At 44.0% G+C, this 20,218-nt stretch overlaps 1 protein-coding gene across 3 annotated transcripts in view; it reads right to left on the bottom strand.

The window, feature by feature from the left end:
- Nucleotides 1-20,218, bottom strand: part of PAX5 (paired box 5) — a 231,019-nt gene that overhangs the window by 139,469 nt on the left and 71,332 nt on the right. For all 3 annotated transcript variants that reach the window (XM_077816513.1, XM_077816515.1, XM_077816514.1), the window contains one exon: nucleotides 5,958-6,133. In XM_077816513.1, coding sequence (XP_077672639.1) covers nucleotides 5,958-6,133 — 176 coding nt within the window. The remainder of the gene's footprint in view (nucleotides 1-5,957; nucleotides 6,134-20,218) is intronic.

Below are 20,218 nucleotides of genomic sequence, written 5' to 3'. Positions count from 1 at the left end.
CCAAGGGCAATGGGGATGCCCTTTACCATTTGCTGTCCTTGGGATGGGAGAGGGAAAGCGGCGTGTATCTCCTCAAACCTCCAGTGCCTCAGAGCTGGTCAAAGTTGATTTTTCAGCAACATTTTTCATCTGTTTCAAATATGGACCACAGAAATGGGATGGATTTTTCACATTTGGGTGAAAAATGTGTCCCATTTTAACCAGTGATAGAAATGGTTGGAATGTTTTCCAGTGACAAATTTCATCCAAGTATTGAATTTCAATGGGCGGGTGGGGGGAGAAACCAGGATGAATTTTTCACAGTTAGACCTGGGTACCGCTGACCCAAGTTGAGCGCCAAGGTAGCCCAGCTCGGATGTGAGCAGCCACAGTGCAAAACCAGTCAAGAGTCTGGTTTCCCACACGTGCTCTCCTGTGGTTCTTGGCGCTGCCATCAGCTGATCCACTTTAGGGTTCTTTCCCAGCGAGTAGTGGGAGATCTGGTCTGTCCTTCTGGGCTCAAGAGCAGAATTGTGGCGAGGCAATGAAGGACTATCAGCACAGAGTGGAACTAGTCTGTGTCCTCTGTGGAAAGTGGGCAGAGCCAGCTGAGTAGAAGCAGGACCAGGGCTTTAGCCTATTGCCCCAGATGGGCCAACTAGTCCAGATTAAAGCACCAGCCCATGCCCAGCTGAGACAGTTTTGTGCGTGGACGGGGATAGGTTGGGGCAACACCTAAGCAAAAGCCGAGTTAATTCTGCAGTGAAGACACACCCTAAGGCGCTGTCTAGACTGGAGACCAGCACTGACAACAGCTGTCTGTGGCCTGCTGTCCGTGTAGCTGCACTGTTGCAGCGCTTAGTGCAGACAGGCAAAGCCAGTCTTTTCACTGGTGGAGTCTGCACCTGGCCTAAGCTCCTCCAGTGCAAACAGTAGCTTTGCCTGTTGACAGCAGTGATTGTGCCATGCAATTACACGGATGGCGGTAATCAGGGCCAGCCACCCAGCCTATGTAAGGCTTAATCCAATTTACATAAATTTGTGCTCATTAAACATCTCCTGGTTTTCTGCCTGAGGCTGCTGGCAGGTACGGGTAAAACCAGTTCAGCTGCTGGTGGCACTAGGAACAGTAACAGGATGTGGAGCCCGACGACAGCAGCAGAGTTATATCCCCGTCCTTCAGAAGATAGACGCTCTTGGGTGACCAATTGGCATGTCCCACGAAGCTCCATCAAGGGGTAGCTCACCACAAGACCTGGCCCCCACACCAAGATGACACCAAAAAGAAAAGCAGGTTCTGATCCCAGCCTGGGAAAAGATGGTTTGAACGTCTTTCTTTGACGATGGACCAGAAATATGGGAAGCTCAAGCTGGGTTTCTTTGCTGTGACTGATCAGAAAGGTCAGATGGTGTCAGTTTGTTTCTTGATTAGAAGAATGCAACAGGGCTTCTGGTGCAAATATTTGTGAGAGAGAACTTAAAATTCAGTTTCTAGGAATACATGAAATCTATGTTATGCCAAACATTCCTGCCAGTGCAAACTGATCACGGGATGCTTGCAGAAAGTGAACACATAAGGACACAAAATGACAAAAGGAATTAATATTTACAGGAAGGGTTCTTTTGCATTTCCCCCCATCCAGAACGCGTATGTGCAAGGGGATCAAATTAAGGTTTCACGGGTGACCTTAATTCTGGCATTTCTTAACTTTTGAGTGCTTGACCTTACAACCTTAACATTACAACATGTACATATGCATTTATGCATACAAAACTGTACATTAAAAGAACATGTAGGTTGCAAAGCCAACCACCCAAAAGTTAGGAAATGCTAGAATTAAGGTTCTGTTGCAACCTTAGTTCGGCCCCCTTGTGTGTCTGTGTGCACTGACTGGATGATGCTCACTAAATGAACAGCTATTCAACATTTTGTTTTCTCCTCATTGTTCAGTGTCTGACCCCCAGGCCTTATTTACTGCACACTATTTCAACCCTGCTCTGGAGATAGAATTATTAATTTCCTCCTGGGCTTTTCTATGGTGCTTATCACTAGATTCACCCCCCAAAAACATGAGTGAATGTGGTTTCACAACACCCCTGCCTGAAGTCTCTCAGATGTGCCAAATGCTCCGTATAAACCACAATCAATCAGTTTACCCACCTCTGCATTGCAATCACCCCTGGGGTACCACACAGCAGCTGTTTTGCAGATCGGAGGGAAAAACTACACAACACTTCAGGGCAGGAAGCAAAAACGAATACCACAGAGAAATGAAACTTCAGGTGAAGCACAGTTACCGAAGCTGGAATTGATGCTGTCACACCTACTTGCGTGAAAAGTGTCCTGAGGACTTAAACCATCTGTCATCAGGCACAGCATTTCCAGAGCCAGGCTGTGGCATTTTTTCAGCCCTGACTCAGAAGCTGCACCGGTGCCTCTGGTAGCCTGGAATTCCTTTAGAAGTCCCCCGCTCCAGTCCTGACACAGCTGAATCTTACTTAGCTTATGGGGTCTGACAACCGCACATTGTGAGCTGGCATGGGCTATGCCCACGCTAGACTAAAACAAAATGTGAAGAATAAAATTCAATAGACTGAGAACAGGCAGCGGAGCATGCCCATGAGGCATCAGCAGGGCTGCTTATTTGGGTAAGCGTTCACCAAGGTAAGTAAGCGCCCTAAATCAGTACATAACACTGACACATACACAGAGCCATGTCCCAGCAAGAGCCCGTGGGAGGATTTCAACCAGTTCGGCCTGAATTCCTTCAGAGTGGGAGCGCATAGGGGCAGAGGCACTGCCAGCCACGCAGCAAGTGCAACCTGCTCCCTGCACCACACCTAGACCTAGTCCATGGTAAGCTACCTCCAAACACAGTTCTCTTCTCCATCCTGCATTGAAGATCTTCAGCCTCATCTACACATGGAGCTCCCGCGGCCACCTATTCGTGCTCCACACGCGAGCATCAGACAGAAGAGTTTTGCCTTTCGTTTGCAGACCCTCAGTTTAGAGCTGACACCAAACTAACATGCTGCAATCCAAACACCACAAACTTTGAAGGAGCTCAAAATCCAAACCAGGATCCACCTCTAAACGTCGCAGATGACCTTTCTCTTCATGACAGGCTGAGCCAAAGCCCAAGCGTCAATGCCCCGAAGTCTCAAAACCTAGATGTGCATTTTGTAGCGTGACCACATCTCCATTCACCACTCATTTGAAAATCCGCACGGGGGGCTCCCAAGGCAGAACTGTGGGAGGCTCCATATTCGAATGGATAGAGAATTGTAATTCACCTGCGTGAATAGCGGACCAAATCCTGGAGCTCCCACTCAAGCAAACCACTTCTTGAACTCAAGAAAGGCTGGGCCTAAGTAAAATTACTAAAATTGGAAGCGCTGCAGACAGTTGTGGATATTTATCTGAGTTAGGGAGCAGGCAGTTTATTGTCACAATGGGCCAGAATGCCACACCTCTGGGTCGAATGACTTGCATAGCATATTTCTGTATCTCCTCAGCAATAGCTAATCATTCCTACCCCTATTGCTAGTTTAGCACCTGACCCATAGGCCCTTGAACTCAACAGGATTCTTTCCATTAAGTTCAGTGGCCTTTGGATCAGGCTTTTAAGGCTGCTGTGACTATATTGCCAGGAGATTTCTGGTTTTCCCCTTCTAGCAATTAAGATCTTAAACATTTTGTTTATAATTGATTTCTTTGGATCTGAGCCTGGAGCCAGAGAGACTCCCCATTTTGGGGGGCTTCACGTCTGCAGGGCTAGGCTGGCCTCTCTTAGGAGGCCTGAGGTGGGCTCCATCTGCTAAAAGTTATGGAGCAGAGCTACTGTACATAGCGTCAGCGTTCATTAGGATTGCCGGTCTTCTAGCTGTGAAAATAACGACCAGCCTGTCGTACAAACGGAAACCCTGAGTCCAAGCTTCCCCAGACAGGCGAATGCACTCAGACCTCTATAAGGCAACCAGGCTGCAAACTCCATTTTTGATTAAATGTATCAAATCCTATGAAGGCCAGTTCTGCAGTGCTGAACACCCTCAGCTCCCAGTAACTTCAACAGGAGCTACAGATGCTCAGAGGTTCTCAGTAGGTGCTCAGCACCTCACAGCATCAAGCCCTTAAGCCCAGAACCTCCAAGGTATGGAGACACCTAACGGATAGATTTCAGTGGGAGTTAGGTGCCTACGTACCTTGGAGGATCCAGGCCTTAGTTATTAAATTAGTGGGCCCATTCCTCCCATTTAATTCACGACTAACTAGCAGGACCAGCCACCCAAAAATACAGATAAAAAGGATCTGATGCGATCAATCTTCACCACAGCCAGCTGACTGTGTGGTGGTCAGGATAGCACAGCACTCCTGGGCTGATCCTTTTGTTCTGCTTAGACTGAGCAACAGGCCCACCGCCAGGGTTCGGTACCCTACAACACTTCACCCGCCCAGATCTGTCGCCGGGCTGGGTACTCGGACTTCACACTCCAATTCCGAGTGACGCTGGATCCTTCAGAATCTGGAAGATTCAACAAGGTGGCAAAGCGGTCTTTTTCCACCACAGCATTTTCTTTTTAATCATTTTCGACCCGTGAAAGTAAGGAAACTGAAAGAGAACTATCAGCTAAAAACTTTTATGTAGCCAATGTGGAAAGAGTCGACAATGTGGACAAGTGCGGTGCTAGCATCTCCATGTTACCACGACGGACGGACGTTAGCGATGGACTAATCACCATCTAGTGGCACCCAACGGCATTTCACTCTTTGAGTCTCTCAGTGCTTGCTTTCCTCTCACCCACAGTGACAGCCTTGTTTGCTTTTTCTAACTAGGAACAAAACAAGCCCATTGTGATCTGAGCCTCCTTCCCTCTGCCCCATCACTGCTGGATATGAACTGTGACCTAGTGGAAAGGGGCTTTACCAGTTCAGGTTCAGAGTTGCAACATTCATAAATAGTGCACACTGCAACAACCACAAAACCAATCAGAAGCTTCTCCAATATTTAGAGATCACACTGGTGATCGAAGGCTCATGGGATTTCCAACATAATGCATAATTTTCAGCACTGCAAAGGACTCTCTCAAAAAACTAATAGCAACATATTTCTCCATTCCTGAGCTCCTACCAGAACCCAGATTTATCCAGGATGTTCCCACTTTCTGGATATCCCTCCATTGCTCTCAAGCAAGGGAGATCAGTCCTTCCATCTTTACAACCTGGAACCCTGGTTCAACAGTGGAAATGCAGGAGATTACCAGTGATTAATCGGATGTTTTGCTAAATACAGAACCAGTGGCAAGTGAACCCTATATTTGAACGGCCAGCAATAGTTTAATTTCTACATCACACAGAGGACAGCAAAGCCACGTTCTGCACCTGTGACTAAATAGCAGGCAGTGGCCTAACAGCAGGGAGAACCTGCTACTTAGCAAACAAACAGAGTAAGTCAACACCTGTAAGTGCTTTATGCCCATATGTGAAAAACGGGAGTGAAAATATAAGATCTTCCTAAAAACAGGACCAGATTTTTCAGAACTACACAACTGATCTGCACATGCAATCATCCAAACTGTATACACAAATCAGGTATTTGCCTGAGCAAATGGCCAGTTAGATGACAGACTGGTCATTTACATGTGCAAAACCCCACTTTATATGCACAGTCACAGTAATTATGCACCCAAATTAGCTGCACAATTCTGAAAACCTTGCCCTTCTTTGCAAATCCTGCTATATAGCTACCATCCGATGCAACTTCACACCCCAAACACTTTGTATCCTTTAAGCAGCATCTTTTAAAACCAAACTCCTGTATGACTGCTGTGCACTTATTGCTATAGAGTTTGACATGATACCCACTCTCCAATGTTCTGCTACTTAGAATGAGAGAACTAAGTGTTTGGTGATCTCCTGCAAGAAAGTGTCTACAGCCAGAAAGTGTGCATTTGGAAAGCTTGGTGGTTCACAATCGTACCTGCTCTGGTTTGATGGGTTCAGTTGTTGTGAAGATGTCAGAATAATGTTGCCTCTCGAAGACCCGATCCAACACTTCTAACTGCTGCTGGGTGAAAAGATCTCCTCGCATCTGTTTCCGAAGGAAATCTCTACCCGGGAGGGAATGGCCATTTGGTACTGGAGATTCCTGAATACCTTTCAAAGATGACAAAATACACAGAAGAATAAATAGCTATTACAATGACCGCCACAGCACAGAGGCCTCTCACTGTGTTCCACTCTGTCCTTTGATTACATGTGTCAGCGTGTTCAAAAGCCAAAGGAAAAGTTAAACATTTGTAGAAGAGACTCTATTAAACAGCGGGGTCATTTATAATAGAAAAGTCTTAACGCAATTTCCTAAACACATTCCATTGCTAACTTCATAAGGTACTGTAAAGGCTAGCTTTCTCTTAGGTGCAAATGGATATTTTCAAGTCCAAAGTGTCTTTATCCTGATACATAACAAAATGATCAGGATCCAAGGGATAAACATTTACTGTTATCAATAATCTTTAAAAAGGCAGTTCTCCATGCCCCCAAAAACAAACGTCAGTGGCAATGGACATGTTCCATTGTTACCATATGCCTAATTCCTGAGGGTTCATAGCATCAAGACACAGCAGCTGAGGTGTTACAGGCAGATTTTCCTAGCCCCTCGGTCATACACACACGCTAAATGTATTAGCTGCTTCTTCTACCTGCAGAATAAGGGTGTTCCTGCTGTGCTGCAAGCCACATTTTTCACTGGTGAATTTCAGTGCAACACTAAACTTTGCCGTCTGCTCTATAGCAGTGGAGGGCAGAGCAAAAAGAGGCCTGTTTGCAGCCAGCTCCACCTTTTCTAGGTAGTAGCCCACCAGCCAATCCCAGGGCTGGTCAGAAACTAGGACTGACCAATAGCAGCCCAGCTATCAAAGATGGCCTGGCACTCGCCAGTAGGCACCATGACTATATCCTAGAGGGTCTGGCCTGCTTTGCCCTCTTGGCTCCTGACTCACAATCCAGTGTCGGTTGTAGTGGCCGCTTGTATTAGTTATAAGATTTTACCGTAGCGGTGGGATGGTTAGCTCCTGAAGATCAATGGGTGTTTTCTAGGCCCATTCATTTCGCAGAGACTAGCAACATTGCTCAGCAGTTTTGCCAGCTCCAGAGGTTCAAAAATTATGAAACAGGCCCCCCAAAAATCAAGAGATTGGCTTAAAAGTAACAAGATTTTCAGAAGATAAAAACATGGTTGCTTTTTATTTGCCTTTTGATTTCTGAGCCTTTAAGATGCACTTGGTAGCATTTTCATGCCTTTCCCTGCAACCATGAGGGCTACAAATGTACTTTTATTAAACGAAAGCTGAGATTCTCCCATATTCACATGACTCCAGGAGCTTTAAATAAAAACACCAGATACCACATGACTTGCAATAAATTGTGAGAGCTGGCAACACTGCACTAGCTACCAAAATGAGCACATTTTAAAGACAAGGGCTGGCCTTAAAGACAGTTTGAGTTGTATAACTCAAACATACCCTACGAGATAAGGTTTTATTTACATTTAAGATGGCTTCCATTATGAATGGCTTGTAGATGTCCAGCAGCATTAACAATTGTTACTACAGGTTCTGCATCATTTAAACTTGCAGATGGCAAGTATCTAAAGAGATCTATGCAACAACCACTCTTCCTGTAGGACCCAATCCTGCGCCCTTTGAAATCCATGCCAAACTCCCACTGATTTACATTTATGCAGGATTAGGTCTTTATGTACAGCGGTTAAGATTTTTAAAAGTAATTTTGCGTGCCCAACTTGAAACAATTTAAAGCCCCTTCGTTTCCACAAACCTCAGCGCACCAACACTGAGAAAATCAGAGCCCTTTAAGGTGTATCAAATTGGATCCTCAAAAGTGAGGTACTTAAAATCACGAATCACTTTGGAAAACTTTGGCCAGCATCTTTAACATACTGGTCCCACAGAATGTGTGGTTGCTGTTAGGAAGACAAACCAGGAAAAAGAAAGAGGAATCCTTTTGTTTTATAGCCAATGTTTCAAGTCATAACCTCTTTTTATTTACCTGTTTAGACACAGTCATTCTGATTTAAATTAGGAATATCACGGGTAGGTTTATTTAACAGTTTTAAAGTCAATTTTTTAATCCATCAGGGAAAATCTGAACTTGTCCTTTGAACAGAATGTCTAGACATGCATACAGTAGTGTGAAAAGGTACAAAGGTTTACAGGAGAGCAGTGTATCTTTAAATCTTTTTTCTATTCCAAATCAAATAATATCTAATAGACCTAGTGCTGGGTTTAGTCAACCATGGCTTATAAAATTAAAATTCTGGTTGCTAGCTGCATGGTAGCAAAAGGCCAGGGAGCCCCTGTCTACAGAGCATGGAAATGCCAGCTTTAAATTTCAGGTTAAACCAATGTTATTCACAATTTGGCTTTGAAGTTAAAGCTTTACACAATTTCAGCCTAGGAGGGGGTGATGAAAGGGAGAAAAATAATCTAAGATATAGAATGACCCGGAAAATGTTCCATGCGTTTCTAATGGTTCCTGCAATGTTTATATATCAAAAGAGTGGGTGTATAATTGGATCTGGTTTTGTTTAAATATGGTGCAGTGGATTCTAGTTTCACGAGAAACAATTGCAACACCACATATTTGCACTAAGCACATCCATTGATTTTTTATTTATTTATTTATTTATTGGTGGGCATATCTGAAGATTAGAATTAGCTTTATTTTGGCTCAAGCCATCATTTGGTTACATCACCGGATGTTACTGACTACCTGGGTTACCAAAAATAACTTTCAGAATCGTAAGTAGTAGCAGTAGAAGTATTTAGTAGCATTACAATTGCTCCCAAAAGCCCCCATCAGGATCAGGGCCCCATTGTGCTAGGCGCTGTGCGAACACCTAGTGTGACACGGTCCCTACTCAAGACGCAGACTATCTAAGACAAGAGACATACGAAGGGTAGGGGACAGGGCTCTAGCCAGATATACTCAATTTTGAAAGTCCTTTGATATATCACACACACACTCTCCAGTCTCATCCACCCCTCACAGCCACTTGATCCAGTCAGCATTAGCTGGAGGACTCCACGTATACCTCACCACAAGTGGTGACTTAAAGACAAGAGGGCAGTGCCTTTGCAGACCTGTGCAGGAAGGACGTGGGGGCAGCATGGAAGAAAGCACGGAGGCGGTTGTGAGAGGAGACAAACAGATCTCCAAAGCAGGTATCATCAGTGGAGCTGCCAGGAGCACAGGGCTACAAGATAGGAGTGGATAAGTAGGGAGAGGCAACATTGTTAAGGCCCTTGAAGGTCAAGATCAGAGCTTGGTGTGGTGATGAAAGGGGAACCAGTGTAGGGATTCAATAAGGGCTGTGATATGGTCAGGACAACAAGCAAGGAAAAAGTATCTTAGCAGGTGCCTTCTATACGGCACATTATGCACGCCCTCCTTTAGCCCCTTTTTTCCAGATTTGCATAAGGCAGCCATTTTCTTTCAGTACCCAGAGTTACACCAGCTCTTTCAGCTATGGCTGATTACACAAGAAGAAGAACCAGAAATGCTCTGGGGCTAAGCCTTGGCCGCTGTGAAACCCACAAATGCCCATTCCAACCCCCAAAACCAGGGAGGTAGGACAAGCTGACAAAAGCCATATTTAGCTTTTAATGTCTCTAAGGCAGGGACCATCTGTTAGTTCTGTATGTGGCCAGCGCCTAGCACAGGGGACTGGAGCTCTACCTCAATACAACAATAATAATAATAATAATTAATACACCATTTTTCAACTCATTTAGGATAGGATATTCAGCTGCTTGTTTAGGGTGCTTTTAAGGACAGATCCTCCCTCAAAGTAAGGTCCTCACTGCATCCCAGCAACAGTGCAGAAGGATCTGACTTTGGGGCAGGATCTGCCCTCCTTTCCAGTGAATGCAACCTGGAGCACTTTCTGGTACAACTTGGTTTTGTTTTAGCTGAATGATGTACAATACATGGTGCACTATCAAGATATAGAGACAGGCAAAAACGATTCTGGGACTAATTCTGTTTTGATTACTTGTGACCATTAAGGAGTGGTTTTGTCTCCACTGTCCTGAGCAGTTTCCAACTTTGTTAGTTGCATTCTGCTTACCTAAATCCACCCCCACCCCACCCCCAACACTCCCTCTGCAACCCCCCAACACCTGAACTTTCCAGTGCATATGCTTCCTGTCCTGAACTGGTACTCAGCATTGCTGTGCACTGTTAAATAGTCACTGCATTTCGCTATGGAATGGGTTTGTTCCACTGGAGGACAACATGCTTCCGATCTCCTGGACATAGTACATAATGTCAAATAGTAAAGTTCATACAGGTCTTTGGAGCACATTTGACTGTAAGGCATTATATAAATGCAAGATAATTATCATTAGCATCATGCATTGTTTCAGTTCATCAGAACATCTTCGATCATTAAAAGACCGTTGGCAGGTTGAAGCAGTTTGGGTTATAAACAGGCACCAGGGAGCGGTAAAGACATTTTTCATATAATCAATGCACCAGCCTAGGAGGGTTATGTTTTGTTGACAGTAACAGGATGTGCGCACCCACCTACTCTGCAAAACAATTAGTTCCCAGTCCAATGGCATCTTTCCAGAAATGCTAATAAAGGAGGCAAGCACAGTATTCTCCTTGATTCGAAAGAGGATACTGTCCCAAAGCAAATGCTTCATCCTTTACAGCCCCAGGTATATATATATGTGTGTGTGTGTGTGTGTGTGTGTTTATATTTTATAGGCAAGTTTCGGTCTTTAGGCACAGTCTTATGTAAGTGATGGTGCTGTTGTGGGTTGGGTTAAACCTCATCCAAATGCTTGGGATCTCTTCCCCCTCATGAGCTGTGAGAATCAGCTAAACAGCCTCACCTAAAACAAAGGGGGTATGAGATCCCATCCAGTAATCTGGATTTTGTGGGCAGCGATACACCCAGGGACAGTGAGACAGAAGCAAGCCAGAAGCAGAGAGAGAAAGCCAAGGAGACACCTGGCAGCACCGTCATGTGTCCCTGAGGTAAAGCTCAGAAAAAGCTTTCTAGGTACAGAGTGCTGGCTGGAAGGGCAAGCCTGGAAAAGTGAACAAAGGAACTGTCTCCTGCTGTTTGATTCCTATGGTGTTCAGGGAAACAAGATTGTGCACATTCCCTGCAAATCAACAAAATTACACCAGAAAATACCTGACTCTCACCAATTTCTCCTCCTAACTGGAACAACCTAGGAGTCCCTGATTCATGGCTTGCTGCTCAGGTCAAAAGGGGTAATGATGCACACCATGGTACCCCAGACGAAACCCCAGGAAGCATTGTGCTGCCGAGGCATGTACTCACAATTCCCTCCCAGATTTGCCCCTGCTCCTTGGGGGTTGTAAGTTTCTGCTGGCCTATACCAGCAGCTGACTACAACAGCCATACGTTCTGGCTCAGTTACGGTTGGCTGTGCCTTCCCTGCCCTGCCCACCTGATCTGGGGGAGTGGTGCACCTGCTTAAACCTGCATCCCCAGACCCAACAACCAGGTAGCAAATCAAAGTTGGGGGGGCAGAGTCTTATCCCTGTGGACCATGTAATCCAAGTCACAATCTAGCACACAATTCTCAAGGAAAGGACTCATTGTGTCTGACACCACCCGTGTTTGTCAGGGTCTTTCAGGCCAGTTGAAGCGTCCCACTGACATCCCAACAGGCTCCCAAAGACTCCCCATTCCATACTTACCACTGGCCATTCCTCACTAGAAGAAAGGCAGTCAGAGCTCTCTGTGCGGCTTTCTTCGGATCAATAAGCAAAACTACAAACTCCTCCTTAGTTGTTGTTGTTTCTTTTACCCTGAAAAGTGAGCTTCACTTTAACAAGAAATGTTGGCCACCGTCTGAATAAATCTGAATCAGTTTAGGCAGCTGTAGGCTAATATAATCAACACTCGTGCTAGTAAAGGAGTTCCCAGCAGTAAATAAAAGTCTGTAAATAACACAGGCACAGTCAGGCGTATAACAGGTCCACCTTCAGGAAGGTGCGTCATTTATGTATATTGCTGACAATCTACTCCTTGAGCTGCCTGAATAATATCCATGAGTAGAAAGTCTTGGTTTTTTAAGAAGGAATTACTTCGGGAGGTGGGGGAGAGGAATGGAGATACCACCTTAAAGGATTTGCTAAGTTGTGACCTTGCTTGTAGTAATAGTGTATACCCAAATAATTACCCCGGATAGATTTCACAGAACAATAGGATATGTGTAAGAATCTCAGAAGTTACTTAGGAGCACAAATGAGACTTGTGTTTAAGACACTTTTAAAAATCCTATGCAAAATTAGAACTACAGGATTGTATTTAAAAGAACGGAAATGAAAAAGTCAGCTCCACACCATCTTTGCTTATCCATTAAAGGAAAATAGTATTGTGTAACTGTTATTAATATTAGTGTATAATTGCAGAATATGACTGACCAGATTTTCAACGGGTATAAATCAAAATATGGAGCTAAACAAGTTTATACCAGCTGAGGAGCTGGCTTCAGGTTCACATTCAACTAGAATACATTTTCCCCATTCTATTAACAATGATATATCTTAAATATAGGCCTATGTGAAATACTTTTGTCTGAAGTTATGATATTATTGTATAGGACAAATACGCTGGGAGCATTTCTTTTAAGTACCAACATGGCTTTAAAAGGTTAATCAAGAAGGCAGAGAACCAATAGCATTAATAGCTCATACTAATAAAGGACATGGTTTCCGTCTCTACTTTGTACTGTCCAACTTCATTACCTAATATCATACCTAATTACTTCACCTTACAGAAGATGCAAACTAATTAGGAAGGATGTTACCCACTACGTTTAAAACATTGTGAAGCAAATGAAATATTACCAGGGGCAAAAAAGGTGATTTGTTTCCTTGTATCATGCCTGTAAATTAGTCTAAAAAAGATGAAGACTTTGTTTAATTACCACTTTGAAGGCTTTGCTTAAAATGTAAACTGCATTTCCAGCCCATCTCCTCAGCATTTTGTAGCAGGCAGTTACTTGGTCTCTGTCTGTATCAAAGTAATGGTTTCAAAAAAATCACATGCACCGTGGGAGATCTTTGCATTTATCCTGGCTGAGTTTTCTAAACACTTATTTATTTTTGCAAGGGACAATATCACTATAAAGAAGCTTTGTGTATATATCTGATCAGTGAAGAAATGTTTTCAAGAGAAATCACTATATTTCTCCAAGATGGGTATGGTTTTTGCCGTAGATCAAAGTGAGAGGGTGGGAGGCGGGGGAAGATAAATCATCAGAGATCCAAAAATACTTTTCATTTGGAGAAGATATCAGGCCATTTCGATGGCACTGACAGAGTCTCAGCTCTGTCTCCATTACCCACTGAAGGCAGCCGGAGTCAGGAGCTGACTACACTAGATTATATTCCCTATAAGATGGTCACCGATATATATATATCTATGATCTTCAACCTCTATTGATTGACCAATTTCACAAGCAAAGACTGGTGAAATGAAGCTGAAATGAACATCATGCTTTAACTCATTGAACCTATCAGGCCTGAGTTAATCTCACTGTCCACTGTCTCTGATAGAATTCAATTGATCAATCATGTTTTGGTGATAGTACCATTTCACTGGCTTATTGCTTCTTCATTTCAAAGCTTGACCTGTTAGATATACTTGGACCAGTTCTGCTCATCTTGGATACACAGAGATCAGCAGACAGATGCTGAAGTGTATTGTCTCATGGCCAAGTTTAGAAGTACTCAGAATTTTTGATAACACTCCCATATTAATGTTGCATTTTAATCTCTTGTGTTTTACTGATGTCACAGACAGAATGACTGTAAAAACCAAGCCCACCATACAGTGGTATAGGTTGTAACAATTAGAATTTTCCACCATCTGATCTACTCTGCCTTGTTTCCATGCCTGTAATATTCTGCATACCGTAGGTAGCTAGATACGTACAAGAGAACTTAATTTCTTGCACCTTTCACACATATCTCAAAGTGCTATACAAACAATGAGCTGAACTGGGCCCTTGGTACAAACCTCCAACTCCTATTGACTTGAATTGGGATTGCCCATGTAGAATTTAGCACAATATGTCTAGAAAGTGATCACAGTCTGACAGAAACGGGGAGGGTGCATGTGCGGTGGGGAGGGAAGGAAAGATAGAAAGAATGATTAATTATACCTGTGGGTTAGTGGAGGTTTGCTGCTATTATTTATCTCTATTCTTTAAATGTCAAATAATTCACAGTCATCAAGTTACACACATAACTAGCCTGTGTAACCGCACTCTGGCTGCTCCATCCTTGCTTCCCTCTTATTGTTTGCCACCCGCAGACGCCACTCTAGCTATAGACAAGCTATGCAGCCACCTAGGGCAGCAGGTTTGGCCCCACTGCCCCTCCGCCATGATGAAGGAATGGCCAAACCAAATTTGAATGGCGGGTGGGAGGTGGCAGCACCCTGAAACGTTGCCTAGGGCAGCAGATTGTGTCGATCAGCCTCTGGCCAGCCACACTTGTTCCTTGGAACTGTAACAGGGCACTTTGCAACTGAGAGCATGGCCTTGTGGTTAATGTGCTGGCCTAGGACTAAGGACATTTTATTCCCAGCTCTGCCACAGACTCTCTTTATTATCTTGGGTAAGTCATGTCATCTCAGTTTCCCATCTGTAAAATGGGGATAATACTAGGACGTCAGACTTGGTGATCCCTCCTGGCCCTAAAAATCTACGGGAAAACTAGACTGCACGGCATCATGTATAGCATAATGGAGCCTTAACATAAATGATAAGAGAGAGATTGATTCTGAAGTGTGGGGACTCTTGTTTGCACGAGCGATAGAATTCTGACCCCAGCAATCAGCAGTCACCCTTATGTTCCATCCCTTCTGAGAAGGGTGTGACCTCAGGTACCTTAAAGAGTATTCAAGTGTGGTTCTCTACAGCACATCTGTTTGCCTCAAATATACTCCTGGGGTTTTGTTTTGTTTTTTAAATACTGCCTTAACCCTTTTAAAATGGCCATAAGCACTCTGACTCGCCACAGTGTCGTAAACCAAAACAGCGGCTGGCCTCTCCAAGGCTAGACCCCACGTGTTCCGAGGCTAGCAGGATCTACACCCTGCAGCCAGGTCCCTGGATATAGTGGATATTCTGCAACAGGGTCAGATAAATTAAAGAATTGAAGCAGTCCAAGATTGGGAATAAACCCATTACCTGGATGCCTCTGCTAAAATGATCAACAATGAAACAGTTAATGGTCTTGATATTACACTGCCATCTTCATGTTGCAGTCTTATTACCCCACAGATTCGTCTGGGGCAGTTCTCCTTTCCCAGCTGTTGTTCCAGACAGTCGGCAGACAATGCTACCTTAGTTACATTTGGGGTCGTGGTTTTTAAGATTTTTCCTTGCTACTATGAAAGCTAGGAAATGAATAGCTTTTAAATGAAGGCTGAGATTCTGGAGCACAGTTCTGCAACAAGGGGTCAATTCCGTGACTGCAGAATTGCTGGATATGTGAGCACCCGATCAAAGGCATGTAGGAAAGATTTTGTGAGGGGGTTTGGTTGGTTGGGTTTTTTTTGTTTGAGGGTTTTTCCTTGGGGAGTTGTTTGCTTTGTTTAAACACAGTATATTTAAACGTAGCCTTAGTGCCATTATAAACCATCAACTCAATGGGACACAAATTATCCCTTTAAAGCTCTCATACACCCATATTGAAATCTTACCATAAAATCCATTTGTGTTAACACAATTGCTGCTCCCAAATCACGTTCAAGTGCACTATGGTCAGAAAAGGAACATCATAAAACTCACACCGTCTTACTCAACAAATCTGATCCCCACAAGTTGGACTCTGCATCCCTTATGCACATTGGTAAGCACGTGTGCAAACAGTGCTGTTGTCCTGAATGGGATTGCTTGTGTGTATGGGCACTCCCCACCATCAGTAATGGTTGTGCTGGCAGGCGCGGCGGGTGTTCAGGTTCACAGCTGGGCACTTTAAAAGGCATAAGCAAGTATTGAGTGTCATGGTTTGGATCCTGTTTCACAGCGCGTATCCGGCCAGATGAGAATCCCACCAGTTTGGGAGAGTTTTCAGGTTGGGTAAAGCCGGCACAGCTGGCTCCTACCCCAACCTGGCCAGATGTAGGGGGTTTGGGGACCCTTGCTAACTGGTGTACGACAGAACAGCCACTGGGTTGCACTGGGGCTGTGGCCAGGGCTGAGCTGGGCAGAGAATCAGGAAGCTGCCTGACACACAAGACCCTGGATCTTGGCTAGAGCGAGAGCTGTGCAAATGACGGATTTTCTGGTTCACTGACCGTTCCGGGGGGCAAAAAAAAAATCAGGAAAAAATGTGTTTTAGGTCAACCTGGAAACAATTTACAGTTTGTTTTTGTTTTGTTTTTTTGGCAAATACAAAAGTGAAATAAAAAGAAATTGTTTCCGATTTTTAAAAAAAACCAAACTCCGTATGACTGAGTGTTTTGATGGATTTTTCTCCCCCCTGCCCTCCTGGTTTTTTTTTAATAAATCTGAAGGAACCTTCTAAGAAAAAAGGTCATTTTGCCCCCCAAAATTGATGTTTCATTTAGAAAGTGTCGAACACAACATTTAGACTTTCTGGGGTTTCTTGGGTTTTTTTTTTTTCGTCTGAAGCAATTCCACAAAACTGATATGAATTTGTGAAATGTTCTTGAGTGGCCAAATCTGCATTTTTCACTGCGGGGGCTGGGGGGGGAGTTACATCTGAAAAATTTTGCCCAGCTCTAGCCATGGCAGAGAGGCTGGCTCTGGGCCTATATGAGACAGTGTTTTGTGAGGTGAGATGTAGAACGTGCGCACGCTCCCCGCTTTCTGGTGAAGGAGGCATCCTGCTACCAGTCATGCCCATGTGGGAGGTGGTACCATGGTATGGGGCCAGGACTGCAGAGGTGAAGCCGGGGAGCCAGTGGTGTGTTGTGCCTAAAGCCTTAATCCAGTAGTATCTTGGCCTCCTGCACAGGGAATGTAGCCAATGAATTGGTGCCGTTCATGACCCAAATGGCCTGCACTCCTGAATCAGCTACACTGAGCCCCTTTCTACCAGACACCGTCCACTGCTGGGGTGGTGTTGGCAGGTCTTGAGCTCCCCTTCTCTCCTTGCAGCACTGCAGAACTCAGTCCCATGACATGCTGGTGCTGTAGAGTTCCCCACACTCGCCACAAAAGTATCTCCTAGCCCCCCCATCGTAGCAGAACCACTGTGCTCTGTTGTGTTATGGGCCTTCTGAGCTCCAGTGATGTCACTCCAAAACTTTATGCTAAAAGCCAAAGGAAAGTAGTTACATGGTGCAGTGTTGCCAACTATTGCAATATTATCATGAGTCTCGTGACATGTGGTGTTATCCCTAAAGCTCCAGGTCCTGGAGTCACAGGATTATGTCAGGTTTCAGAGTAGCAGCCATGTTAGTCTGTATTCACATAAAGAAAAGGAGGACTTGTGGCATCTTAGAGACTAACCAGTTTATTTGAGCATAAGCTATCGTGAGCTACAGCTCACTTCATCGGATGCAGAATCTCAGCTTTCCTTTTTAATAAAGTAGGTTTCCAGTCCTCAAGGTTGCAGAGAAAAGCCTGGAGGTTTAACCAGACTGCACCCTAAAGCCCATAAACTACAAAACACAGAACCCAGATTTTTTTCCTTTTAATCTCATGATTTTTAAACCAATCTCATGATTTGGGGGTGGGGCGGAGGGTTGATTCGTGACTTTTGAATTCTTGGAGATGGAAATACTGATACTGCGGGCACTTCAAAAAAATATACAGTATCACAAAAGCTATTTCTAACGATACATTTCTCCCACTGGCAAGGAGATCAAACCCTCCAGGGTATAATTTAAAAATAAAGAAGCTGAGTAAAAAAAAAACAAGGAACTCAATCAGCACTACATTATGCAAAGTGTAATACAATTAGGACTGGCTCAATCAGACAGGCAGAACAGGGGGTCAGTGAAATATAAGAGGCAACAAAATATTTAGTAAGGGCCTAATCCAAAGCTCATTGAAGTCAAAGGAAAGTGTCCTTTTGATTTCAGCAGGTTTTGTATCTAAGTTAATGGTATGGATGACTTCAGGGCAAGTGGAAGTGGCCACTGGCTAGTTTGCCTAGGCAGCAGAACCCCTAGAGCCAGTTCTAACTATAACCCTTGTACAGTATTAGAATTTCTATACTATGTAAGGGGGATTGTAACTGCTGTAATTCTTTGAATAAAAGAACGGACATGACGAGGTTATTAATAAATTATGAGAAATTGATTTCTTCCTAATCCCTTTTTCTAAGACGTGTCACACAACATGTCAGAGAGACATGTGCACATTTTATGCACGCCAGTCTGAAATTGCTTTTTAACTGGATGTTATAGGGTCACCTAAGGTATTTTTAAATCATTTCTACATCACGCTACATCATGTTTTAACGTCTTTTAATCACTTATTTTGAAAAGCAATTTCTATGAATGTTTTCCTAAGATGGAAAAGGATCAGCCAAAGATAAAGCTGGAGCCTCTGTTTAACACAGCCCTGCCAAACCAGACTCCCCTTATACCTGATGGGACAAGAATTTGTAACTTTGAAAAATACTGATGAAGTGGGTTTTAGCCCATGAAAGCTTATGTCCAAATAAATTTGTTAGTCTGTAAGGTGCCACAAGACTCCTCGTTGTTATAGTGGATATGCTTAGCATCTCTGGTCAGTCAGTGGTAAGAATCTTAGGAATGGAGAGATGGTTAGATAGATAGACAGATGTTTGCTCAAGAGAGATGTTTGTTCAGAAATGAAGGGTTTGCTGTTGCTACTGATTTGTTGTAAGAACATACCACAAATAACAGGCAAATAATGCCTTAATATCCCCCAAAGAACTGATAGCTTCTTCTTACATTACCATATCCAGGCTACGTATGGGCCTGATTTTCATTTACACGGCGACTACTTTATACCAGGATGGCAGTGAAAAGGGGTCTTATTTAGTGTACATGTGAACTGGATCCTATAAGTACATTACTCCAGATGTCAAGAGGGAAGCAGAACTAGAAAAGAGACCTAAATCTGATAACTGAGAAAGAAAAACGGTGCAAAAATATATGAACAATCCAAAAGGATCTCTGTCAACACAGCCAATATGCTTTCACTTCTTATATAAGGTATTTGTTGATGCTAACAGAATGGATCCATGGGTGAAATCTCCGTGCCATTGAAATCAGTGGGACTCTTGCAACTGACTTCAGTGGGGCCAGGATTTCACCCAGTATGGCAGCTGACGGAGTTGTGTTTTAGGTGCTACACCAAGCATTCTGCATTCTCCCATGCTCTATGAAGATGCCGGTTGGGAGCGGTTCCTGGATAGTTGTACTGAAAAGAGCTGGTTGATGAAGAGCTCAATCCTGCAAGGTGCTGAGCACTTTGGCCCTGATCCTGCAAACCACTTATGCACATGCTTAACTTGAAGCACATAAATAGCACAGGCTTAAGCAATCAGGGCCTGAGTGCTCAGCACCTTGCAGTATCCACCCCAAAGAAGCACCCAATGCTATAAACACTTGCATGTATGCATACCCTACTCCTGTGGAGAGCCCTATCAAAGCCAATGGATCTCCTCTGGTAAGAAATATACACATGGTTATGTGCACACAGGATCAGGCCCAGAGACTAGTTTTCTCTCTTTGTTTAATTGGGGTGTTTTAAGTGCCCATCATTGTTGCAGCTGGACTCTACAAAACTACACAAATATACAAAACCCAACACTGTGCTGTTCAGAGAGGGAGAGGGAAGCCTAAAGCACTGCCTGCTTTTGTTGCTCATGAATAGCCACAGCCAAATTGGCCTCACTTTGTCTGGCAGATAGCAACAAATAGTGCCAGGCCAGCCCATATGTTCCTTATGCCAGGCACTGACTTGTGCCTGTCTACTATCCAAATTCTGTCTTGTGATATACATGAGGTCATACTGGAGGACTGAACAGGTCCCTTCTGGCTTTAAAAAAATAATAATAATAAAATAAAAATCTATGGATCTGCTGGAGGCACTTTCCAAAACGCAAGGGACCATCCATGGAGGAGGGGATGCCATCCACGAAGGAGCCTCCTGCAGGAGTATCCTGTCTGGTCTTCACTACCACGGGAGAAATCCTGGTCCCTCTGAAACCAAC

Source organism: Eretmochelys imbricata, chromosome 5 (genome assembly GCF_965152235.1).
Source record: "Eretmochelys imbricata isolate rEreImb1 chromosome 5, rEreImb1.hap1, whole genome shotgun sequence".
Classification (NCBI taxonomy): domain Eukaryota; kingdom Metazoa; phylum Chordata; order Testudines; family Cheloniidae; genus Eretmochelys; species Eretmochelys imbricata.
This window is presented reverse-complemented; position numbering and strand designations above follow the sequence as displayed.